The sequence below is a fragment of the Trichechus manatus genome, unplaced genomic scaffold, assembly GCF_000243295.1.
Source record: "Trichechus manatus latirostris isolate Lorelei unplaced genomic scaffold, TriManLat1.0 scaffold00127, whole genome shotgun sequence".
Taxonomy (NCBI): domain Eukaryota; kingdom Metazoa; phylum Chordata; class Mammalia; order Sirenia; family Trichechidae; genus Trichechus; species Trichechus manatus.
In genome coordinates, this window is record NW_004444063.1 from 6,225,455 (window position 1) to 6,245,622 (window position 20,168).

General features: G+C 45.3%; 2 protein-coding genes across 5 annotated transcripts in view; both read right to left on the reverse strand.

Annotated features, from left to right (window-relative positions):
* On the reverse strand, window positions 1-2,071 carry IL13 (interleukin 13). Its single transcript, XM_023739004.1, has 4 exons — window positions 1,922-2,071; window positions 838-891; window positions 458-565; window positions 1-158 (listed from the first exon to the last, which is right to left on the reverse strand). The coding sequence occupies exons 1-4, from the start codon at window positions 2,057-2,059 to the stop codon at window positions 51-53; spliced, it is 408 nt and encodes a 135-aa protein (XP_023594772.1). The 5' UTR covers window positions 2,060-2,071; the 3' UTR covers window positions 1-50.
* A 14,496-nt stretch (window positions 2,072-16,567) lies between these two features.
* Window positions 16,568-20,168, reverse strand: part of RAD50 (RAD50 double strand break repair protein) — a 101,737-nt gene continuing 98,136 nt past the window's right edge. For 3 of the 4 annotated variants that reach the window (XM_023739003.1, XM_023739001.1, XM_023739002.1), the window contains 2 exons: window positions 18,260-18,393; window positions 16,573-16,854 (listed from right to left, as the gene is read on the reverse strand). In XM_023739003.1, coding sequence (XP_023594771.1) covers window positions 16,668-16,854; window positions 18,260-18,393 — 321 coding nt within the window. In that variant the 3' untranslated portion in view covers window positions 16,573-16,667. Of the gene's footprint in view, window positions 16,855-18,259; window positions 18,394-20,168 lie in introns of all 4 variants that reach the window. The other variant, XM_004384740.1, reaches the window with a different exon arrangement.

Below are 20,168 nucleotides of genomic sequence, written 5' to 3' on the forward strand. Positions count from 1 at the left end.
TAAACATTCAGGGTCTGTCTCTGCAAATCATGCCACGAGCTTTCCATGCTTCAGTTAACAGGTCCATGGCGGAAAATGTTCCTTAAACGTTCAAGCAGGTTCTTTATGAAGCTGGTCAGTTCGATCTTGGTGTCTCGGACTTTCAGGCTGGAAACCTGCTGTAGAACAAAGAGGGCCGCAGGTTAGCGGGGCGCCTCCAGCAAGGAGGCTTTCCAGACTGGCTCATTTAATTCTCACAAAGCCCACATTTCACAGATGTGGGAACAGGCTCAGGTGGGAGTCAGGAGCCCTTAAGTCCAGGTCCTGTAAATCCCAAAGGCCATGTCCCCGCTGCCACAGTGACTCACCCCTGGACACGCACCTCAGGTTCCCCCAGAGCTGCCAGGGTGATCCCAGGGCTGGGGAGGATGTGAGGCTGGCAGGAGAGGGTGAGGGTAGGACCCGGGGGCAGACTTACACTGGCTGGGGCCTTGTGTTGTATACATGCGCTGCTTAGTATCCTCTTGGTATTTTGGATGGCTTTGCAGTCAGAGACGTTGCTTAGGGCTTCTACTGCTGCACAGTACTGCCAGGAAGAGACCACCGAGATGTCAGGCCCTGTGGGCCTCACTCCAGCCCCTGGTTCAGGATGGCTTCCCACAATGAGCTTACAGGAGGAGGGGCTGAGTGGCCTCTCGGAGGTGGGTCTGGGTGGTGAGAAGGGCTGATTATGAAGACAGAGGGTAGCACTTGAAGCTTTCTTGGAACCCCCCAGCGGTATGAGTGAGGCTCAGAGAAGGTAAACCCAAGGCCTAGGGCCTCTGCCCCCTCCCCCTCAGCATCCAGGGGACTTACCACATTGGTCGTCGTCAGGTTGACACTCCACACCATGCTGCCATTGCACAGGGGGGTCTGAGGAAGCAACAAGACAATGAGCAGAGTGCCAGCAGTGGTGCTAGCCACCCCGAGCCAGCCTGAAAGGATCAGGCCACACCAGCACCCCGGTGATAGCACAGGAGCAGGCCTGGCAGCCCTCATTGTTCCCGAGCTTTGTTCCTGCTCTGCATCGTGAGGGAGACCCATCGTGCAAGGTCTTGGGGCCGAGAAAAACTGAGTAGTGACACTTCAGGTAAGGGACAAGCCTTGGGCAAAGCTCGCCAGGGCCGGGGCAGGATGACAGAAGACGCCGGGCCTAGGGCACCTTGAGGGCACCTCATGGGAGGAGGTTGCCTGGGCCACTGGTGGCCAGGACACATCAGATGGGAGGTGGTGGGGTCTGGGGTGTAAACACCCTGCTTTCTGAACTGAGGAACACAGAAGTTGGGGGCACAGACACTGGGGTCAGCCAGGCCTAGTTCGAATCAGTCTCTGCCATTTATAGACTGTATGTCCGTAAGCAAGTCAGTTCACCTCACTGAACCTTAGTCAGTGAAATGGGGTCAATGTACCTGCCTGTGAGGCTGTTTGCAGAGGTGAAATGAGATGCAAGTCCCCCAGCGCTGGCCTGACACATAATATGTGCTCAGAAAGTGTGAGCTGTTACTAGTAGGGAGAGGAGTTGACTCTAGTAAAGAGTCGTTTCGTAAGAATGGACTTAACTAGATGTTATGAATAATGACCCCATTATTGTGTTCAAAATCCAGTCGGCAAATGCCAAATGGTTCAGGAAGAGTGCTGGCCCTCCTCTGCCCCTCTGTTCCAGAATGCCTGAGTAGGATCTGGAGTTGGCAGGCAGGGCCAGACCAGGGGAGCAGGTGATCCCTGGGGGCTCTGCCAAACTCCTTCACAGCTCCAGCCATCTTTTTGCCCCTCAGCCCGGGTCCTCTCTCTGCCTTGTAGTGGGGCCCATCCCCTGGTCTCTGGGGCTCCTTCCCGACCCACAGGCAGACTAGGCTCAGGCCCTCCACCCTGAGAGCTGGGGGCCTGGCTGGTGGGCACTCACCTTCTGGTTCTGTGTGATGTTGATCAGCTCCCCAATGAGCTCCTGAAGGACCTTGGTGTGATGATAATACACAGGGACCGGGGAGGCGAGACCGCCAACGCAGGTGAGAGCAATGACCACAGTCAACCAGAGTGCCATGGTGCCCGGAGCTAACACAGTAGCAGTGAGGAGCAGACACGCAGGCTGGCCTAAGCTGAGCAGCTGTGGCTTTGGCCTCTGGTGGCAGCTTTTATAGGCCCGAGGGGTGACGCCTTACACCCGGGTCTCCGCTTTATCGGGTATTATCTAGAAACCACATCTTTACTCATCTTGATTCTACTTTGTGGAAAATCCAGTGTCGCGTAAAGGAAAGAGTTTGATTTCTCGTGGACTTATTGAGGAGGGCCTGGGGCAGAGCTTCCAAGATCTGGATGAGCTTACTCCAAGCAGTGGGTGAGAGGGCCCTGGGGAGGGGTCTGGTGTCAGCGGTGCCGGCTTAAGCGCCATCAGTTTTGCTTCGTGACCACCCTGAATGCCTGCTCAGCAGACCCCTTGGGGTCACCAGAAGTGCTGGGCAGTCAGTGCTGTGACCACAGTGTACCAGTGGTGGGAATTTTGGGGCTTTATTTTTACAATTAACTGGTCTATTAAATTACCAAAGTAATACATGCTTTGGATAAAAATTCAAACAGGACAAAAGGGGAAGAGTAAAGTTCCCCTCTGTGACCTACCTGATTCCCCTTGATGATATGGTGGGAAGGATTCTGGGCTCCTCCTGGACCTTCCTTTTTTTTTTTTTATTGGTGTAGTTTAGATGAAGTTTACATTTCAAGTTAGTCTCCCATACAAAAATTTATACATACATTGTTATGTGACCCTAATTGCTCTTCCCATAGTGTGACAGCACACTCCTTTCCACCCGATTACCCATGTCCATTCAACCAGCTCCGAACCCTCTCTGCCTTCCCATCTCACCTCTGGACAGAAGCTGCCCATTTAGTCTTTTGTATCTACTTAAGCTAAGAGGCACACTCCTCATGAGTGTCACTTTATGTCCCACAGTGCAGTCCAATCCCTATCTGAAGAGTTGGCGTCAGAAACTGTTTTAGTTCTGGGCTGATAGAGAATCCAGGGGCCATGCTTCCTGGGGTTTCTTCAGTCTCATTCAATTAAGTCTAGTCTTCTTACCAGAATTTGAGTTCTGCACCCCACCTTTCTCCTGCTCCATCAGGGACTCTCTGTTGTCTTCCCTGTCAGGGTGGTCACTGGTGGTAGCCGGGCACCATCCAGTTCTTCTGGTCTCAGGCTGATGGAGTCTTTGGTTTATGTGGCACTTTCTGTCTCTTGGGCTAATACTTTCCTTGTGTCTTTGGTGTTCTTCATTCTCCTTTACTCCAGGTGGTTGGGAACAATTGATGCATCTTTGGACCTTCCCTTTTTGAAGTCACTTTGATGATGACTCTGAGCATGGGCAGCCTGGACACTGGGGGACTGCCCAGGTCTCCAGTCACGGGCCATCCTGCTGGAAACCCCTTAAGGGGCCAGCTAGCAGCAGGCAGCTCAGCCTTAGCCCAGGTAGGAGAGCGTAACTGTTTGCAGTGCTGATGGGACCCCAGGAGACAGCTTTGCCCACCAGTCTCTGTGGGATGAGAGCTGTGGAGGGCAGCCCTGGGTCTGTCCTGGCTCTGGGTCCCCTGCCAGCTACCCAGTGGTGTCACCAGGGTTGGTGTCACACAGTGTAGTAACTCAGGGTGTCACCCCTCCCCCCAGTACCTCTAGACCATACAGAATCCTTAGTAATGTTTTTTGTACTAATGTTACACGTAAATCATAATTCCTGTATATCACTGAATGTAATGGCAATAGTAGCGACATAAACAACTAGTAAAATTAAAATTACACCTTTAAATTACAATATCATACACACAACCTAAATGTTGTGAAACATTTACATAGTTTCATGTGGTTAAAGTGAAAATTCGCTAAAAAAAACAGGACAATCCAAAGTAAAAACGTTTAAGAACTACATCAAAATTATGTTCATTTTAATGATAAAATTTACCATTACATGAGATACATTAATGAACTACGTTTGCATGATCAGTAACAGCTCAAATAATGTAGAAGTTGTAGACAAATGTATATGAAAATATATTCAGAAATGACATACCATAAAACTAAACAGGAACAAATACACAAGCATTTCAGCACTTAGTGAACATCTCAACTAAATATGTGATATAGCTGTAAATTGCTTAAATGTAGTATTTCCTAGATTATATGAGTACTAACGACAAAATTGTTATGTAAAATCTTTCTACGTTGAATTACATTATTTGTAACTGAGCAGAAGCCTTTTTTGATTTTTCTCCTTTTCCTTTAATTACTACTTCACTCAAAAAAATTATTGATATATGTTCACAAATACTAATTCCCACAATATTGTAGCTAAAACAACAGAAAATTTGACAAAATCAGTGACTATAAAAACACTGGCAGCAATTAAAGGAAAGCTGTGCTTGAGTGTGTGCAGATGAAACCACGTGTAACTGGATAATGATGACAGCTCTGACCAGAGCTCATTAGAAGGTTCAAAAAGTAAATTAGCATAGAGTTTTAGCCTTGTAGGTATATTGATACATGCAAGCTGGGCTTACAAAAAATGTTTTTGTTGTTATAACTATCTACAGGGATATTTTTATAAAAAATAATAGATTTCTGCTGAAAGGCTGCACAAAAATTTTAATGGACAGTCATTTTGGAGTCCGCCCTCTGACAGTGCCGCTGGTTTGGTCCGTAACCCCCGCCTCCGCAAACACACACACTCCAGTGACCCACGGAGCTGCCCACCCCTCTGCAGGGATGCTGGCACGTAGCCTTTTCCTGCTCTTCCCTCATTCTCCTAGAACACCCCCCCGCCAAAAAAAAAACTGTTGCCGTGGAGTCGGTTCCGACTCTTAATGACCCTACAGGACAGAGTAGAATTTCCCCATAGGGTTTCCAACGAGCGACTGGTGGATTCAAACTGACCCTGTTGGTTAGTAGCTGAACCTTAACCACTGAGCCACTAGGACTAGTCCTCCAGAAATCCCCACAATGGAGGCCACAAAATTTGCCTGTTGGGTGCTGATGTCGAACTCTCTTCCTCTCCACTTCCTCCTCCAAGCCCAGCGCCTCCCCCTCCAGGCGTCCTCTCCCCAGTGGGGCTCAACCTTCTCACAAGGGTCTTCCAAGGGATGAGGGGCCCTCACTCCTGCTCTGAAGCCTTCTCGCCTTGCCTACCCTTCTCCGCTGGTAACATGTTCCCACCCTCTCTTCTGTCCGTGCCCCAACCTTCCCAGGCCAGCTACAGGTCCTGACACCGGCAAGCCGGCCCCCGCCGCGCGTGTACCCCCAGTGCCTGGCGTGCCGTTGCTTGGCTGGATGACCCCTCTGAGGGCCTCAGTTTCCTCATCTGTAGAATAGGTCAATGGTATCTCCCGAGGGGTCTCCGTGGTGGTGGAGGCGCGGGGAATCACCGTGGGCTGCACGAGTCCTTGAAACCCGTGTGGAGATAAGTCGACGCCCCTCCCCCACGACCAGCAAAGCCCCCGCGGGGAGCTGTGGGCAAGGTTGGCCCCGCGCGTGGGACAAGGCGCGCTGGCTCCGCGGTCGTTGATGCCCGGGGAGATAGGGGCGCACCTTACGTAACGGGAGACGGGCCGATAAGCGGGATCGCGCAGCCTGGCTTCCTCCACCTCTGGAGGTGGACTGCCGGTGCCGGAAGGGGGTGCAGGGCGCAGACTGGCCTCCCAAGAAGCTGCGTAGCGCCGGCCCCTGGCCGTCCCAGGTCCCAGGCCGGCGAGGGGGCGGAGAGGTGGACACGAGCAGTGCGCGCGCCAGGCAGGCTCGGGGCGGGGCTAGACATGCAGGCCCCGGGGCGCCTCCAGCGCCTGTGCCGCACCGGTGAGGGAAGGTCCGCGGGGTGCGCACGCCCCGCTGCCAGCCACGGCCGTGCGGGAGTGGGAGCCGGCTGGGACGCAGCGTCCACGGGGCGGAGGAGCCTGGCCGAGCCACCCGCCCTGGGCCTGCTCTGCCACCGTGGGCGTCGGGCCGCGCCGTCGGGCCTGGGAGTGCGCGGCTCCGCACGGCAGGCGCGCCCTGGCCAGCTCCAGGACGCTCTTGGCTCGCAGACTCCCCCCAACAAAAAAAATAAATAAATAAAAAATCTAATCAAGAAACCTGGATTTTCAGAGGGGCTCCAGTCACAACCCAGATAATTTTAATTAACAAGTACAAAAAGGCTGCTCCGGGCACTTGACAACAGGTGGCATGCAATTCTCTTACAATTGCGGCGGTGGGTCACCATTTCAGTCTTACAGGTGGGGAACGGGCGCGCCAGGCGGTGAGTGTTTTACTGATTCTGTAAATCAGGGTGATTTCAAGGGCGATTACAAAATACTTTGAGATGAATGCATAAAAAAAATAATAATAACATCCTAACACGGGATCCAATGAAACCAGTATTTGCCCCTAGTCCCTTATTTGTTTATATCAGCAACGGCTAATGAATGTTTTTATTTTATTGTATGGGTTATAATCCAATGTTGTCTTTATTTAGTTGCCCAAATTGTTCCCTTTGGTGATTTGGAGCTGCTTCAGGTTAGGTTCTGTGCTCTTTCCACAAACCTCATCTCTATGTTAGTATTTCCTTAATTTCTGGCACCACGGGATGCTCCAGGTTCATTTTGTATGTTCCTTGTCTCAGCCCTGGAATCAACCACTTCTCCAAGGAGACTTGGTTCCTTTCATTGCAGAGAGTGTTTTGAAATCAAGATGTGGACAGTAGGTGTGCTCGTGTTTATTGGGGTGGCAGCAGACAGTGATGGGGAATGTATGTATGCATACTAACTCATGCATATACATAGCTATATGGATCTATCTGTATATACACACAAACATACATATATATATATACATAATCTCCTTAGAAGCAAGGATGGTGAGACTACATTTCACATACTTTGGACGTATTATGAGGAGAGATCCATCCCTGGAGAGTGACATCATGCTTGGTAAAGAAGAAGGTCAGGGAAAAAGAGGAAGACCTTCAATGAGATGAACTGACACAGTGGCTGCAACAATGGGGTCAAGCATAACAATGATTGTGAGGATGGTGCAGGGCTGGGCAGTGTTTCGTTCTGTTGTACATAGGGTCACTATGAGTCGGAACTGACTTGATGGCACCTAACAACAATGATATACACACATAAGTATATGTGTGTATATATATGTATGTATATATACACACACACAATTATATATTTTAAAGAAGTCTTTTTTGATATATAATTGACATACCATAAAGTTCACCCTTTAAAAGTGTACAGTTATTTTTTGTATATTCACAAAATTGTGTATTGACCACCACTATCTAATTCTAGAACATTTTCATCACCCACAAAATAAACTCCATGCCAATTAGCAGTCGTTCCCTATTCCTCCATCTCCCCAGCCCCTTGCCATCAATATTCTTTTTGCCTCTATGGATTTTCCTATTCTGGACATTTCATATAAATGGGAACATAAAATATATTGTCTTTTGTATCTGGCTTCTTTAGTATAATGTTTCCAAGGTTCATCCATGTTGTAGCATGTATCATTCCTTTTTATTGTTGAGTAATATTCCAGTGTATGGATATACCACATTTTGTTTATCCATTCATCAGTCGATGGACATTGGGGTTGTTTTCACTTTTTGGGTATTACGAATAATACTGCTGTAAACATGCATGTATATGTTTTTGTGTGGATGTATTTTCAATTCCTGTTTGTGGTTGTTGCTCCTGTTTGTTTAGTGACTTTTTTTGAACTAATTCTGTATTCTTCATCATGTGCAGTCACTGAAATCTCTGCTTGGTTAGCTTAGTGTTAAGCTAATGATTGGACAGAGATTTATTTATTGTGCTTTAGATGAAAGTTTACATCTCAAGTTAATTTCTCATACAAAAATTTATACACATATCGTTATGTGACCCTAGTTTGAATCCCCATAATGTGACAGCACACTCCCCCCATCCACCCTGTGCTTCCCATGTCCATTCAACCAGCTCCTATCCCTTTCTGCCTTCTCATCCCGCCTCCAGACAGGAGCTGCCCATTTAGTCTTGTGTATCTATTTGAACTTAGAAGCACACTTTTCACGAGTATTATTTTATGTTTTATAGTTCAGTCTAATCTTTGTCTGAAGAGTTGGCTTCGGGAATAGTTTTCAGTTCTGGGCTAACAGAGTCTGGGGGCCATGTCTTCTGGAGTTCCTCCAGTCTCGGTCATACCATTAAGTCTGGTCTTTTTATGTGAATTTGAGTTTTGCACCACACCCTTCTCCCACTCGGTCAGGAACTCTCCGTTGTGTTCCCTGTCAGGTCAGTCATTGCTGGTAGCTGGACACCATCTAGTTCTTCTGGTCTCAGGCTGATGGAGTCTCTGGTTTATGTGGCCCTTTTCTCTCTTAGGCTAATAACTTTCCTTGTGTCTTTGGTGTTCTTCATTCTCCTTTGCTCCGGATGGGTTGGGATAAATTGATGCATCTTAGATGGCTGCTTGAAAGATTTTAAGACTCCAGACAACACTCACCAAAGTGGGATGCAGAGCATTTTCTTAATAAACTTTGTTATGCCAATTGACCTAGATTGGACAGAGTATTTTTTTTTTTTTTTAAGTACCTTGAGCCAATAAGTCTTCCAGCCTCTGTTGAGGGGCTGTGTTCGTGTGTTGGGGAATGTCTTCAATTGTGCCTTAGTCTTCACTTCCTGCATGAGTAGATCCTCAAGGTCAACTAGAGGTGAGAGCTTAGGGCCTTCTCAGGTCTTTCCTGGGCATGTGTATAGCCCTACACATGCACATGGCCTTCTAGAATCCTAGGATTATGTCGGAGCTTTTCAGATCCCCCTGTGGACATCTTCCTCAGTTTTTTCCTTTTAAGTGTTTTTTATCAGCCTCTGCTTAGCCTCAACTGGTAATACTGCCTGAGGCAGCTGTGATATTAACCAGTTGCCACTGACTGCAGTGCAGGTAGGGCTGTTTATACAGAGTGAGCTCGGAGTCTGGTCAAATAAAGACAGTTCCTGAAAATGGAGTTTTTCAGTAAACTGCCATACAGATCATATAGTGGTGATTCTCTGGGGATAGAACTTTTGGGGTGCCCCAAATCCATTCTGTCCTCTCCAGTGACTACTACGCTGTTGTTTTTAACAGGTACCATAGTTATGGGGCTGTTGGTTTTCAAGGTTACCAAGGAACTGGGGAAAGGGGGTGGGATTAGGGGAAATTAAATTGCCACAGGCCTGGCTATTCTGAGATTCAGTGGTTTTCCTTGAATAAACACTCGTTGGATTGTTGCAAGCCCTTAGTTAATTTCCAAAGTTCAAGTTTTTGCCAGTTTTCACATTGTTTTTATGGAGGAGATTTTTGGAAAGCTTTACTCTGCTATTCTGGAAGTATAAATTCTTCACATACAGTCATGTGCTGCATAATGTCCGTTCGGGCAACGTCCACTGCATGTTTGTTCATGGTCCCTTAAATTCAGAAATCCCCATCAGAGAACGGGACATAGCGGACATAACCCAATGTAATGAAGGCAACAGCTTCTCACATGCAACACATGTATCTCATGTCTCTTGTATACAAAGCGATTGTGCTGCCAGGTGCCCGTTTGTTGTTATGAATCATTGTATGTACCTCAAATTTTTAATATAATAGGCTTTACAGTGGTTGGTTTGTAACCATGGGTTGTATATAAGTCGGATGTTCATAACCCAGGGGCTGCTTGTATTTAATACGGTGTTCACACAACTGCCAATCACATAACATTCTATTTCACAGAATGTATTGTGGACGTTAAGTGACCCATGACTGTATATGAAAACCGTAAGTTTATACTGGTACTTTGGATTCAATCTCATGCCACAGAGTTTGTTTTATAACCTACCCCTTTCCTGATCAGCAGCTTATTTCCGCATCAGTGAGGAGCTCGGTTCTTATTACTTACAATATATGTATATTTCTTCAATTCTAATAGTTTCAGAATTACTAACCCACACCTTTGTGAAAAACAGATTTACTGGATTTATCTTTTAAAAAGATCACTGGCTCTGTGCTGAGATTAAACTGTGTGGAGCAGACCAAAGCAGGGAGAGCAGTTAGGTGATTGCTCAGATTAAGTTAGAGATGACTGTGACTTTGACCAGAGCAGTGGTGCTTTAGGTAGTAAGGCATGGTCAGATTCTGGATATATTTTGAAAGTTGAATCCATAATATTAAACTGATGAATTGAATGTGGAGTGTGACATGGAAGAAGAATCAAGGATGATGCCAAGATTTTTTCAGTATAAACTTATTTTTCAGTATAAACTTAACGGTTTGCAATTGGAAGAATGGACTTACCATTAATTGGGAGCTTATGGGAGGTGCAGGTTCTGAGGGAAAGATTGGTTTTGATTATGTTAAGTTTGAGATATCTGTAGACATTCAAGTGTAGCTATATGTCCAATAGGCAGCTGAATATGTGAGTCAGGAATTATAGAAGAGATCTAGACTGGAGTTAAACATTGGTAAGTCATCAGCATATGGATGCTTGTTACAGACTCTGTCAGTGCTCTGCCCATATCCTAGGTACTTCCAGTTTGCTCCAGCCAACTTTCAACTGCTGTTATCTGTATCCCTGTATAAAGGTTTTAAAAAAAAAAATTTTTTTTTTTTTTTTAACTATATAAGGCAGCTCTGCTAGTGCACATGGCAAGTCAGTGGAATAGTCCTCAGTCAGTGACTCTTGGGAGTTGTTATATCAATACCCCAGCTCTCTTGCCGCTCAGGTGGGATAATTCTGAGGCATATATTTTTCCAGATTTCCCAGAGTTTCCCTGTGGAATTAAGCTCCAATTGCTCACAGTGACAGCTAGCTTAGCAACACACCCTTCACTGGTTGTCTTCCCTTCCCTATGTAATTTCCACGATCTCCTACTGGTTACTTTCACTTGAATCACTGTTCCAGGTTCTGCTTCTGGGAGAACTCAGACTAAGATAATAGTTTTAAAGCTGTGAGACTGGATGAGATCACCAAACAAATGAGTGTGAAGAAAGAGGTGTAAAGACCGAGCCTAAGCAGTAAAGCACTGCAACATCAAGAGGTCAGGAGGGGAAACCAGCAAAGGAAACCACATGTGCAGAAAGATGGCAGCGGTGGATTTAACTCACCAAGGTTGGGGGTTGCTAGGGGAGTTTGAGGATGGAAGAAGGACAAAGCAGTTGAAGGTCTATGCAAGACAGTGACTGTAATGATGGACCATGGAATATAAGCAGTATAAGGAGAGAAGTGAAAGCATGAGGGGGATAAGATGTGAAAAAGTGTTAAGATCAGTGGATTGAAATCCTGAGGCAAGAAACTGCTGGTGTTGGAAACACTAGGAGTGGTATGTCAGGATATCAGGGGGCTGATGGAGAGTGAGATGCTTACAACTGAGATTATGGAGAGTTGCAGTTATTATTAGAAGGACTGGGCTCTAGAGTAAGACTACCAGTGAGTGGCTTATCACTGGAGGAAAGGAGAACAAGGAGCTGAGAGGCCGGGGGGTTGAATTGGATATTGAAATCCAATAATTATGAAATTAGTATTGGAGACAGTGACAGTGAATGGAGCTAAAATCTTCAGCTAATAAGGGGGACGGACCAGGCTGTCTAAACAAAACTGCTACAAGAAGAGCAGATTGAAGATATGAGATTTTTCTTGAACAAACACGTAGTACTTACTATGTGCCAGGCAGTTCTAAGCAGTTTATAAACAGTGATTTAATCCTCTGAACAAACCTATAAGATGGGCACCATGTATTGATTTTAATTTTATTGTGCTTTAGGTGAAAGTTTACAGCTCAAGTTAATTTCTCATTCAAAAATTTATACACATTGTTTTGTGACATTAGCTGCAATCCCCACAATGTGACAGCATGCTCCCCCTTTCCACCCCAAGTTCTGTGTCCATTCATCCAGTTCCTGTCCCTTCCTGCCTTCTCGTCTTGCTTTTGGGTAGGAGTTGCCCATTTGGTCTCGTATATTTGATTGAACCAAGAAGCACGTTCCTCATGTATGTTATTGTTTTATAGGCCTCTCTAATCTTTGTCTGAAAAGTGGGCTGTAGGAATGATTTCAGTTCTGAGTAGCAGAGTGTCCAGGGGCCATATTCTCAGGGCTTCCTCCAGTTTCTGTCAGACCAGTAAGTCTGGTCTGTTTTTTTGTGGATTTGAATTCTGTTCTACATTTGTCTCCTGTTCTGTCCAGGACTCTGCTGTGATCCCTGTCAGAGCAATCAGTGGTGGTAGCCAGGCACCATATAGTTCTTCTGGGCTCAGGCTGGTGGAGGCTCTGGTTCATATGGTTCTTTAGGCCTTGGGGCTAATATTTTGTGTCTTTGGTTTTCATTCTTCTTTGCTTTAACCACCCCCACCCCCACCTTTTACAGATAATGAAACTGAAGCAAAAGAGGATAAACAACTTGCACAAGGTCCCATCGCTAGTGAGTGGTAGTGCTAGGATTTGAACTCAGGTAGCCTGGCCATATTCTTAACCTCCATAGTGTGATGCCTATTCATTCCAAGTACCAGGAGGGGTGGGTGGGAGGGAGGAGTTTAATGGAGAATGATCTAGAAGCAGCAATGAGAAGCAAGAAGGGCACCTACCCCACCTCAAAGAACAGAAAGAAGCCATGCTTAAAAGGATTGCAGAGGAAGCCACACCCTTAGGGGGAAACAAGAGTTGAAACTGGGAAGTCTGTTTTAATTTGCAAAGGATAATTTTGTTTCATTGCCTATACTCACTTGTATTGCCTTTTTTATCATTCCTTGTTGCAATGGCTAGAGCGTTCAGAAATATGTTGAAAGTGGGTATCTTGGTTTTAATAGTCTTTTGCTATTAAGATAACTGTTGGTTTTCTTTTGACGTGGTGGTAAATAACATTAAGAAAACATTCTATTTGCGAAATTATGAGTTTTCTAAAGCTAGATGTTGAATTTTATCAAATGTCTTTATCTGTCAGATTTTTTCCTCTTTGGTTTTATTATGGTGATTTAGGAACAGATTTATCATACTTTGAAATATGCTTGCATTCTTGGGATAAAAACATCTTGGTTATTGTATATTCTTATTTTAATATATGACTAGAATTGATCTGCTCTTACTTCATTTAGGAATCCCTGGATCTGTAGTCCAAATGAGACTAGCCTGTTTTTCCTCGTGGTACCTTTGTCAGGAGTAGGCTAGTTTGGTATATGTGGGTACTTTTCATGTTTCAAAGCTAATTTAGATGACCGAATACTGTCATGAGAAGGAACCTTGGAGTGGACAGGAACCAGGGTGGCTGGGTGGTGGCCATGCTGCTTGACCCTTTCATCCAGGGCTTGGGTGAGGGTCTAGACCTCAACCAGGGTTCTTATCTGAGCAACAGAACATAGAAAATGATTTGAGTAACTTTTTCTTAATTCTCCCAAGCACCGTACAGAACTAGCATCATTTATATGCATAGAAATTGATTACATGCAAACGATACTGTATTCCTATTGCTATTCCTATTCCTGCTGTAACAAATTACCACAAATTTAGTGGCTTATTTAGTGGCTTAAAATAACACAAGTTTATTCTCTTATAGTGTTCTGGAGTCAGAAGTCTGAAATCAGTCTCATTGGACTAAACTTAAGGTGTCAGTAGGGTTGGTTCCTTCTGGAAGCTGTGGAGGAGGAATCCATTTCCTTTCCTTGTGGTCCCCTGTATTCCTTGGCTTATGGCCCCTTCTTCCTTCAAAGCCATCAGTCCAATCCCTGCTTCTGTCAACACATCACCTTCTCTTCTCTTTCCGCTTCCCTCTTTTAAGAATACTCTTGATTGCATTTAGGGCCCACTAGGATAATCCAGTTTAAGCTTCTCGTCTCAAAATCATTAACTTAATCTGCAAATTCTTTTTGCCATTTAAGTTGACATTCACAGATCCAGTGATTAGGACCTGGATTTCGCTGGGGGCCATTATTCTGCCTACCACAGAAAACTTAGGACCTCAGGGCTTAATTCTTTTCTAGACCCTGGTCGAGAAATGCTGTCTGGATGTATAGTTGGCACAAACCGATTGTGCCACTCAGCTAAATTAAGACCCAATAGGGTTCTAACAGACTCAGAGTAACAAAACTCCAAAAAGTGTAGTTCAAAAGTACACGACTTACAGCATCCAGTGTGGAATGCTTGTGAAGGGCTTCAAGATGTCAGCTGGCATTTCTAGGAAAAAATGTGTTGGGCTTTTATGAGAAATGGCATCTGGAGTGGAAACGAGAGACCTGCTCTTCCAGGTCGTGACTTTGTGAGCAAGCCTTGCTTACCACACTGGAATGCACACTTTGAGAGCAATCAGGATTGATGGTGATGCCAAGAGGATCCACAGGACAGAGGAGAGTTACACTTCTTCATATTGACAGGTCAGGCCTCACATGAAGGAAGACATTGCTCTTGGTCAGAGCTTTCCAAAGGTGGATGTGCACATTGGGGAATTTCCTCTCTCTAGACACCCCTAGGTCTGGATGACTATCCTGGGGTCCTGTGTGGGGAAGGGAGGTGGTGGGTAGTCAATCAGATGATTATTTAAGGTTCCTGTCAAACCCTGAGACCTTATTCAACTACTTTTAGTTGGGGAAACCAAGTACGGTATAATGGATTGCTTCTGAGTGGCCTTTCTAGCCATGTCTTGTAACTCTCACCCAAGTAATTGGGTGGGACTGCGCAAATAGGGGAATTGTGGCCTAAGAAGGGGATCAGTCAGTTTTGCCTTAGAGCCAATTCCAGAGCAGAGAAAGGATCCTACCACCACCCAGGAAGAACAGCCAGGAGCAGAGAACCTGTCTTTTGGACCCGGGATCCCTGCACTGAGAAGCTCCTGGAACCAGGAGACAGAGAGCTCAGAAAGTGGTTGGCAGAAAAACGACGGCAGGAGACACCGTGGTGGGCTTCCCAGCCCACAGAGTGAGAAAGCTGACTGCCTTTGGGCAGGAGGCCTGCTGGCAGAGTAGAGTGCCTCTAGGCACTTACTGGCAGAGCTAAAAGAGCTTTGTAACACTTGCCCAAATAGGGCAGAAGCTGAGGGCCAGAGAGGTGTGCCTGCAAGCACAGCTGACAGGCTGTCTTGATGGAAGAACTGTATTCTGAATGTTCCTGAACCTGAACTATAACCTGTTACTTCCCTAATAAACCCTATAATCATGAGTATTGTGAGTTGTGTGTGGCCACTGCAATGCATTATAGAACCCAGTAGAGTACAGAGGGCCGTGGGAGGGACAGCTGGTGTCAGAATTGGTAAAGATGGGAGAGAGAGGAGGCATGGCTGACCCCCACCTCACAGGAATCAGCCTTGGGCTGTTGATCTTGATTCTCCTTCCCACTGGTGAAGTTAGAAGAGGTCAGACATTGCCCTCATGCCATTTTTACATTAAAGCACAGACAGGGTGGTCACTTGTACAGATTTACAAAGTTAAGAGCACAGCCAAATATTAGTATCTCATCATTTCTGATCATCTTCAGATATGAGTACTCATTGATAACTCTTTTGAAGCACATCCAAGGAAATAAATTCAGAGGTAACATTTAACACTGATTTTTATACCAAAACCATAACTGTCAAGGCAGAGAGACTCTCCTCTTCAACAGTGGTTTGAGAAATGAAAGGTAATTAGCTGGGTTCAGTTGTGCTGCTGTTGAGGCCCCCAGGCCGTCCATTGGCTGCTGGGTGGGGGATGAAGCTCAGAAAGTCAGAAATAGGGAATCAGCCCAAATTTCATGTGAAGCAACTTCCATGACTTTGGAACCTCTCAAAAATTCAAAATCTTGATACAAAGCTCTCTTATTATTGTACTTTAGATGAAGGTTTACAGAACTCGCTTCTCATTAAACAATTACTATATGTATTGTTTCGTGACACTGGTTACCAATCCCATGACATGTTAACATTCTCCCTTCTTGACCTTGGGTTCCCAATCACCAGCTTTCCTGTCCCTTCCCTGCCTTCTAGTCCTTGTCCCTGGGCTGGTATGCCCCTTTAGTCTCGTTTTATAGGCCTGTCTAATCTTTGGCTGAAGGGGTGAGCTTCAGGAGTGACTTCATTACTGAGCTAAAAAGGTGGCCGGGGGCCATACTCTTGGGGTTTCTCCAGTCTGTCAGGCCAGTAAGTATGGTCTTTTTTTGTGAGTTAGAATTTTGTTCTACATTTTCTCCAGCTCTGTCTGGGACCCTTTATTGTGATCCCTGTCAGAGCAGTCAGTGGTGGTAGCCAGGCACCACCTAGCTGTACTGGACTCAGTCTGGTGGAGGCTGTGGCAGTTGTGGTCCATTAGTCCTTTGGACTAATCTTTCCCTTGTGTCTTTAGTTTTCTTCATTCTCCCTTGCTCCCGATGGGGTGAGACCAGTGGAGTATCTTTGATGGCTGCTCACAAGCTTTTAAGCCCCCAGACGCTACTCACCAAAGTGGAATGTAGAACATGTGCTTTTAAACTGTTATGTCAGTTGAGCTAGATGTCCCCAGAGACCATGGTCCCCACAGCCCTCTGCCCAGTAATTCAGTCCCTCAGGGAGTTTGGATGTGTCTATGGAGCTTCCTGATACAAAACTCCCTTTTAAGAATACATTTTAATTTTGACTCAGTTGATACCAGAAATAAGCAGTTGCCTGAGGATCTGTGTTTCTATGGCATTTAAATTTTGAATATTTTTAATGAACATAAGATCCCAAGGAGCTAACACTGCATTTCACAATCTCTGAGCACTGATCCATGTTCTTCTTAATCCTGTAGAATTTCTCCATATATTCAGAACGCCCTAAAAGCTCCACAAAATCTTCATCATGGGTGATTACGAGAAGCTGGAAATTTCGCTGCTGTGAGCGGCTTTTTATTATCCTGAAACAATACAATTAGAACATTTTATTAACAAGGAGCATAGCCCTTTCTTTCATTTGAAAAAGCCCCCGAGAACCCTGTCAGACACATGAGCACATGCTGCGTGTGACAACCAAGCTTTTCCTGTGCCTTGTGACTGTCAGGGCCTCTGGCTGCCTTGCAGGAAGTGGGAGGAGGGGATGGGCCCAGGTCTTCAGCCCAGCCAGGCAGGAGTCCCAACATCTCTCCAGACGCTGGGGTTGAATGGCCTGGCTGCTCACCTAGGTCTGGCTTTGGGACTGGTAAGAATACCTGATCTAGTCTCTTCCAGATCACAAAGTTCTTACTAAAGCAGGTGAAAATGTTTTATTGAACTTTTCCTTAATACCTAACTGCTCAACAGGTATGAAGTCTCTAAAGACAGACTCCAGCCAAGGGGAAATAACATATACAAGCCCCACTGCCTTCTCAGGAGCTGGGTCTACTTAGAATTCTATTACCACCAGTCACTAGATGCATCACTACTATGAAATACAGGGACCTGAGTGGGTGGATAGGGAAAATTTTTGCTCATTATCTATAGGCTGAGGTAGCCAGCTATGAGACAGAGTCCTGAAAGACTTATACCTTTAATAAGCCACTTATTTATCTTTTGCCTGGAGCTGGATGCACCTGAGGTTTCAAAAACACTAACCCTTACTTGCTGGTCACACAAGACTCCCCAGAGATGGCTGGGGAAATGTGGCTCTGTGGCTGCTCATTTCTCCTTCTAGCCCAAACCCTCCTATCAGACAGGAAACATTATCACTGCCAGAAAGAGTCTATCTGAAGCCAGGAGTCTCTAAAATACCTTCTCTACCTCTGGGAAAGGGCCTTTTCTCTGGCAGCACAATCCTTAAGCAAGGGCCGCCCATTCCTGGACTCTGTACCCACCACAGGGGAATGTGGTAAAGGGTGTGTGCAATTTTACCCTCACTGTATTCTCTTAATCACTAATATGCTTTCTGAATAAGAGCTCTGTTATTCTCGATAGTTGCTGTTTGACACATGAGAAAAGCTGGAGAGACCAGACAGTCCTAAACCCACTGCCACCTACCGATGTCTTAGCAGGCATACTAACTCCTGTACATGGTATGTGGGGCCCTACGTATGTGAGTTTACAGGAAAACCAAACCAAGCCAAGAACCTTCACCATGACCTTGCCTATGAACACACTTGGGGAGATGTGGGATGTGTCTGGGGCTGCTGTTCACTGTCTAGTTGCTTTTCAAGGACTCTGAAGAATTACTATCAAAGGTAAAGCTTATAGCCTGGCATCAACCAGCTTCCTTAAGTAGGACTCATCTAGAGATGATTTTCAACACAGAACCCTCTTGATCTTACTTAAAGAACTATCATAAGTTGCCTCCAACTTTGAGATACTCACTCAACCAGAGCGTGCGCAAGAGATTCGATGTTTTCTCGGTCAAGATTTGTGGTTGGTTCATCCAAGGCAAGGATGCCACAGTTCAAGCAGAATGTTTCAGCCAGGGCCAGGCGAATGATGAGTGAGGCTAAGACCTGGAAAAAAAGCACTAAAGCTGAGCTGCACTGCAGATCTTCTTCACATCCCACTTCGAGGAAGGTGAGCAGACCTGGCATAATCTCCTTAGAAGGGAAAGGTGGGAAGTGTCATAGGGTCACTGACTTTAGGTAAAATCTCTTCTGTCTGGGGCAGCCTGGCACTGTGACTAGACTCTTATACCCCTCCAGAAGGTGAAACATCAGCTACTGTCTCAGCTTGTCACTTGCAATTAAAAAAAAAAATGCTAAAAGCAGTGCTGATTCCACAAGAAAAATGTCACATCAGCTATAATAAAGCTTGAAATCACAGCCTTCAAACAGAAATGCATTACTATTTATCTGGAACTAAAACTCTAATACAGGTATACGATTAACAACTTTTAAAAATTCTTGACCTGGCTATTTTCCTGATAATGAAATTTGTTAAAAAACTTGGAAATATTACATTTTCCAGAGCCTTGCAGAGACTTTTTCTCTCCTTGAGTCATCTTTAAAATTACTATATTCTGTGGTCTAAAAGAGGTACCAGGTATTATGCACTAACCCACATTTACATGTTTGTGTGTAATTTTGGGAAAAAAGAGAGAGCGAAAGGAATAATCATGGGTCAAAGTACTGGGAATAGAAGGGTGATTTTATTTAAGCTTATCTGTAGGAAATCCAAGCAATTGAAACTATTAGACACTTTCATGATTAATAAAAATCTAATACTTAAACTCTAAAACCCAGCTTAAGCCACTTGTGGGTGCAATCGACACAGAATTAAGAGTGTATAACTATTCTGGTGGAGTACAAACTTCTAATGTGTGAGCTGTAAACCTCCTCCCACCCTTGAATTTGTGAGAATATCAATGAGTGAGCTGGCAAGTTTTGACATACAGGGCAGGCCAGCACACTGCAGAAGCAGGACCACAGCTTGGCTCTTTGGGGAATAGGCATGTCCTTCCTTTCTTTGAATCCCACCGCTGCCACCCTCCTGCTCCACCTCCTCCTCTTACACGCAGAGTCACTGGTTGGCTTCTAGGGCCTCAGCAAAAGCCACCGTTAGGCAGAGTGGAGTCTGATTTCAGCTCCTGGCCTAACTCCACCAAACTACTTGTCTGTCCTGTCCCCCTACACCAAGGGAGCAATTACTTTTAATTTTTACAACTTAGAGTAGCTAAAGGAAATCTGCTTTTGCTCAAAAAGTGTTTTTTAATCCAAAAAATCATGTTTCAAACTCTGTATTTTCTCAAAGTTACTACTAAAAATCACCAAAGCAAGTAAGGGGAAATTATAGATCATAAAGTCGTTATTTTTGCAGACTAGAGTTAAGATAATAATCTGCAGATGCCTTAAATTGGTATCAGCTGTCTGGGCTGACAATATAATACACACATACACAAATGTTCTTTAAGTAAAAATTGAAAACTATGCAAATAACTCAGGTAATGTGGGCATCCACTTCTAGAATTTTAAAATTTTGTTAAGAAAATCAGAGATCCAGAGGTGTTAGTATATCAAGTGCAATCTTCTGCTTCTAATATGAAAGGAGAAAGCTCAAGAAATTTGTGGCATCTTGGGTGAAAGAACCCAGCCTTGTTCCTAGGGATGCAGGTCCTTTTTTCCTGACTCATTAAAACTTCACTCATTTTCCTGATTTTGCTCCCTGTTCCATATCTAATCTAGCTGTCCTCCTAGCTCCTCAGTTGGCCTGACCCAGCAGCTGAGTCTGTGTGTGGTAGGGGAGAGGCGAGGCACCTGTAGGATCAAGGCCTTTGGCTGTAGCAGAC